The sequence below is a fragment of the Monodelphis domestica genome, chromosome 2, assembly GCF_027887165.1.
Source record: "Monodelphis domestica isolate mMonDom1 chromosome 2, mMonDom1.pri, whole genome shotgun sequence".
NCBI classification, from domain to species: Eukaryota; Metazoa; Chordata; class Mammalia; order Didelphimorphia; family Didelphidae; genus Monodelphis; species Monodelphis domestica.
In genome coordinates, this window is record NC_077228.1 from 490,562,182 (window position 1) to 490,568,181 (window position 6,000).

Below are 6,000 nucleotides of genomic sequence, written 5' to 3' on the forward strand. Positions count from 1 at the left end.
AAAACACTTCCTAGCTCTGTGACAAATAAATTAACCTCTGTTTGCCTCAATTTCCCCTTTAGAAAAATGAGGAAAATAATAGTACCTATCTCCTAGGGTTGTTGTGAAGATCAAATGAGATTCCCAAAATGCTTTTCAAAACAAAACTATATGAATGATGTCTGTTATTTCTATTTATGTCTTAGGCAGCTTTCAAAAACATCTATTTCATGAAAAGTCATTTGTGATCTACCTGGGTACTTCATCAAATAAAACAAGGATTCACTGGAGATCCTTGAGGTAAGTAGTTGACCTATATTACAAAACTAAAATTGATGTTCCATCTGCTTAAGACAACTCAAAATAGTAGCATAAGAGAAAGTCAATAAAGATAAGTTAGAAAAGCAGATGTTGGGGTTTTTTTTCTATAAGCACTCCTATAGTCCAGAAGCAAATCATGATTTAAAAATACTATTGAGCCCTGGGAATGTGGAAAAGTAGGAAACAGGAATCAGCTTATATAAATCTATTAAACAGAATCCTCCTAAAGGAGTAAGTCATACACTCCTAGAACTAAAAATATACTTCCTAGTTACCTCATTCAACTCTCTCTTTATTTAAAAGGGGAAAGTGAGGCACAGGGAAATAAATATGCAGTGATTCATCCCAGATCACATTATTAGTGACAAATGAGGAAGTTGAAAAGTAGCCTTTGGGAATCACACTGGAAGAATTTTGTCATCCTTTGTCTTTTCTTCTCCACTTAAAGCAAAGTAACTCTATCAATAAATAGCTGATACAGAGGAAAAGAAGCATTTGATAACTGACAACTATTCATGCCTTTTTGGGAGAGGAGCAAAGTGATGGTCTCTTATCCTTTCCTATATCACTTCAGTGAATATCTGTTTGAAAGTTACACACAGTAAAATTAGAACCATCCACAGAATTAAATGGAACTGCTGGACCAGACATGGACTTCATGTGAAGTAAGAACATGGGAAGGTCAGAGCAATATTTCCCTCTGCCACTAGGGAATGTGTGCTGTCCACTTCATGGGGCAGAACTGAACAAATTCTTTATATCTAAAACTTTGACGCTACTTTTGAAATCAAGTTCCTTCTATTAATAAAAAAATATTTATTGAAGTTGTACTATTTGTGTAGAACCAGGAAATCTAAATAGGGTTTCAAGGGCCCTAAGACATAAGGAAAAAAGAATGCCTTTAGTTTTTCCACTCGACTAGGAAAATTACAACTTCATATTTGTAACACTTGACTTAATACAGTGTCAGCACCTCCACGAAACACTCTTGTGCAGCAGTTTATAATTCAAGCAGAAAAGTTCACTTCAAGTCAAACTTTGGCACCCAAATCCTTCAAGAAAATGGAGGAAAAAAATACTTTGGGCTAATTTGAAGTTATAAAAGTAAAGGGAAGAGAGCATTTATGTAGTCCTTTGAAAAATATTTCAACGAAGCTGAGACTATAACTGAGGATTACTGAATTGAGACCCCATATTTCAGAATGTTATAGAAGTAACCCAGGACTCCATCATTTCATTCCATTAATGTAGGGCTTACAGTATCATAATTGCTTCCATAAAGTCCTATGTTAAGATTAACTCCTAAATTAAAAAAAAATTCCCATTCATGGGGAAAAGGGCACATTATTATGGTTTCAAGATCAAATTTATGCAGAGTACTAATTGAAAGGTAGCATTTAAGTAACATTTATTCATTATAGCCCCTATGAAAATATTGTGTAATGATCAGACCACACCTGCAATATTTGTTAAACTTTAAGAAGGATATTGAAAACCTGAAGACCATCTGGGGATACCAGCTCAATTGGTGAGAGGACTAGAGATCATGCCATTCCCAGTACCGGCTGAAGGAACCAGGGATAACTAGTCTCTAGAAGAAAAAGTTGGAGGCAAGAGGGTGCAAAGAAACTGTCTTCAAATATTTTCAAAATCATTATGGAAAAGAGGGATCAGATGTGTTTTATTTGCTCCACAGGACAGAAATGGAAGAACTGGGTGGAATTTCAGAGGTAGATATGTTATGTACAAAGAACACCCTCCCAACTCTCAAGTGGACATTCAGTAACAGCAGTAGGACTGCTGTGAGCTATTCTCCTACTACCCCATTTCCCTCAGCCTGTTACAAAGCATGCTACCAGATGCAAAGGATGCAATTCTTTCTACCCTCAAGAAACTGAAAATCCCATAGGAGGAAGAGATACAGCTACTATACAGCCCAGATTCTCTGGGATAGTGATGATTTCAAGGAAAAGGAATGTATTTTTAACAAGGCTTTAGAAAAAGTATTTCCTTTGCCTGACTGGGTGTTCCATTTTTTTAATCATTACCTTTTGTCTTAGAATCAATACTAATTAACCGTTTGAAGGCAGAAGAGTGGTAGAGGCTAGGCAATTGGGGTTAAGTGATTTACCCTGGGTCACACAGGTGGGAAATATATCTGAGGCTAGATTTGAATCAAAGTACCCACATCTCCAGGCTCCCCCCTTTTTATAATAGTTAAACAAAGTCACCAGAGGTGACTCATAGAGGAAAAGAACTATAATATTAGTTAGCATATATTAAGTAAATAAGGACAGTCCAAAGGGCTATGGTAGTTAGTAGGAGGGAAAAATTACCTTTGTTTTGGATAAGAGAAGACCTGATGGTGCAGGTGAAGGGGCATTTGAGTTAGATCTTGACAGATGCATAAAATTTTAATAGGAAAATGAAGGCGGAGCTAACAATCTACTATGTGCCAGGCACTGTGGTAAACATTTTTATAAATATGATCTCATTTGGTCCTCACAGTAACCCTGTAAGGTGAGTGCTAGCCTCATTTGGCAGATGAAGAAATTGAGGCAAACGGTTAAGTGACTTGCTCAGGATCACAAAGTGAGTAAGTATTATAAAAGTTAAAATTAAATCTCAACAATAATATTATTATTTTAAGGGATTTATTAATGATCATTAGAAGAGGACCATCTGCTCACTAATATCCCCTGTCTACAGGAAGTATGTAACAAAAGGAAGTCAGTGGGCTCCCGGGAAATGTAGTTCTTTTTTAGGGTAACAGATTTTCAATTATACGGTATCTGAGGCCACATTTGGACTCATGACTCTAGATCCAGCACTTTATTTCCTGCACCATATTCTGCTCCTGAGAAGGGAATGAAAAGAATGCCCAGTGATGTATGGCCTTATGGGGCTTTTGGTGATGAACAGGTAATTTTGGATGCATGTGTACAAAGTCTAGTGGCTCACCCAGGTACATTGGAGTCCATGACACCAAACAGAGCAGAGGTTCTTGAGTTACTGGGTGGATGGAGGGGGTGGGGGGGTTGCATGTGTACAGATCTCAGAAGTATGCCCTCTTCAGTGTATGCAGTCATTCTCTTTTAGGATAAAAAATAAAAACTAGTCTACACTTGCAAACTAGATGTATGAAATGATCTCTTTTGATCTTCAATTAAACTCAAACAACCTTTATTACCTGCCTATGTACTATCCTGGGCAGCATGGTGGCACAGTGGATAGCACACTGGACTTGGAGTCATGAAGATTCACCTTCCTGAGTTCAAATTTGTAGACACTTTGTGGTTTTATGATCCTGGGCAAGTCACTTTATCCTGCTTGCCACAATTTCCTCATCTGTAAAATGATCTGGAGAAGGAAATGGCAAAACACTCCAGTATCTTTGCAAAAAAAAAAAAAAACCCTAAATGGGTTCCCAAAGAGTTGAATAACAACAGGTACCTAAGACAAAGAGACTAAAATACCGAAATAAATTCCTTCAAGGAATTTCTATTGTACTGAATTTCCACTCTAGCTGTTTGAAGAAGGATGCTTTTGTCCTGGTGATATAGACCTAGAGATTAAGTAATTTATCTAAAATTGGCTATTTATACCACAAAATATTTAATTCAGTTCAAAAGTCATTTATTAAGCACCAATTTTGTGCCAAGCATTGAGCTAGACACATAGCAAAATAAAGCAGTGTATGACCTCACCAAGCTTACATTTTACAGTTTTCTTTTTGGTCCACTTAAATTCTTTGTATTGCCAACAACTCAATAGAAATCACTATTTAATAGACACACTATGGCTGTTTCCTTAGGACAGAATCCTGGAATTTCTAAGTTAAAATGGAACTCAGAAGTCATTTAATCCAATCCCTTACTCCAATCAAGAATCCCATTCTCACTGGTGACAATAAGTCATCCAGCCTCTGCTATAGGATTTCAGGCTTTTTACCTTTTCTTTGTCTTTGTATCCCCAATGTCTAGCAATGTGTCTGGCTCAGAAAGGAGTTTAACAATTAACTACTTGTGAACTGAATTAAGCTCAATACCTCCCAAGACACTTAAAATTTTCATTTATTTCGTTTGCCTCTGTAATTGCCATCCATTGCTTCAACTTCTGTCTCTAGAGCCAAAAGAGACAAATATAATTCTTCCACTTTTACATGGAATAGTCCTTCACATCCCTATTTCCTTTAATCAGTTTTCCTAAGACACAATTGTTTCAAGTATCCTTACTATATGCTGTTGTTCAGTCATGTCCCATTCTTCATAATCCCAAGTTTGGGTTTTTCTTGGTAAAGATATTAGGGTAGATTGCCATTTCCTTCTCCAGCCTATTTTACAAATGAGGAAACTGAAGCAAGCAGGGTTAAATTACTTTCCAAAGGTCATGCAGCTAGTTAAATGTCTAAAGCCAGATTTGAACTTGTTCCTGACTTCAGGTCCAGTGAGGTCTATCTACTGTGCCACCTAGTTCATACCAGTTCCTAAGAATTAAGAGCTAAAAGTATTTTACAACTTATATACCCCCATTCCCCCCCCCCCATTTTTTAAGATGATGAAACTGAGGCAACAAGGGTTAAATGACTTGTCCAGGGTCACACAGTTAGTATGTGTCTGAGGTTGAATTTGAATTTGGTGTTCCCAAACTATGGCCCAGCTAAATCTGTCTTTTGCACCACTTAAGACCATGCCAGTTTATAAGACTCAAGAGCTAAAATTATCTTACAATTTACATACTCCCATCTCTCCATGTCTTTTAAGATGAGGAAACTGGAGTCCAAAGAAATTAAATGATTTATTATATGACTAGTTAGTTAACTAGCAGACCTGAGATTTGAATCCAGGTCTTATTCCAAAGACAATTTATCACGCCCAGCTGGTCAGTCGACTGAAATTCAACAATTCAGATGTGTTCTGGCCAAAACAAAGCAGTACTCCTTTTCTTTAACCCAATTTTTCAGTCTCGGGTTCTTCAGGTTTTTATTTCATTTTTAATTTTTTTGATAAAGTTAAAAAGAGAGAATTAGACAACCACTCCTTCTAGCTGCCTACAAAGTTTGATTCTAAAGACCTTTAATTTGACCGGGGAGGGTGGGATGCACCAAAAAACAAAGAAACAAACACAACCGGGGGTGGGGAAAAACAAAATCATGGGCTCGGGACCCCCTGCTATGACGTCAGCACGAGTAGGAACTGAACCTGGAAGCCCTCCTCCAGTTTTTAAAAACGTTTTGGAAGGGGAGAGGGGAGAAGAGCTGACAGCTGGAGGGATTACTGGGGCAGCCTGAGAGCTGAGGAAGTCACGAAAGAATAGACCTGGTCCCGTGGCGATTTACCTGGTTAAAGACGGCAGAAGTGAGTAAGGGTTCCCAAGCTTTGGCGCTTGTGGTGACGGCCCCTTTATCTTTCTTGGGTGCCATGCAAAGGACTAGAGAAGCGTCCGCTTCTGGCTCTGGTTTAGGAGTCTGAGCGTCCTCGCTGCCATAGTAACCAAAGCCCCGCCCAACCCCACCGACGTTCTCCCCCTCCCCCCAGTACTCACCAGTCGGCTTCTTCCCGCTCTCCTTCCCCCCTCCTCACCCAGTCCAGTTCTAAAGCCCAGGCTCAACTGCTGCCGTCTCCACTAGCAACTGAGCGGTGGGCGCAGAAGCAGCTAACGCTCCGGGCAGGCAGCCTGGGAAGGAGGAGATCTCAGTTC

General features: G+C 38.9%; 1 protein-coding gene across 3 annotated transcripts in view; it reads right to left on the reverse strand.

Moving 5' to 3' along the window:
• Window positions 1–5,792, reverse strand: part of SPAG17 (sperm associated antigen 17) — a 285,233-nt gene extending 279,441 nt beyond the window's left edge. For all 3 annotated transcript variants that reach the window (XM_056819265.1, XM_007485278.3, XM_007485281.3), the window contains exon 1: window positions 5,639–5,792. In XM_056819265.1, the coding sequence (XP_056675243.1) occupies window positions 5,639–5,722 (84 nt within the window). In that variant the 5' untranslated portion in view covers window positions 5,723–5,792. The remainder of the gene's footprint in view (window positions 1–5,638) is intronic.
• Between the last annotated feature and the right edge of the window lie 208 nt (window positions 5,793–6,000).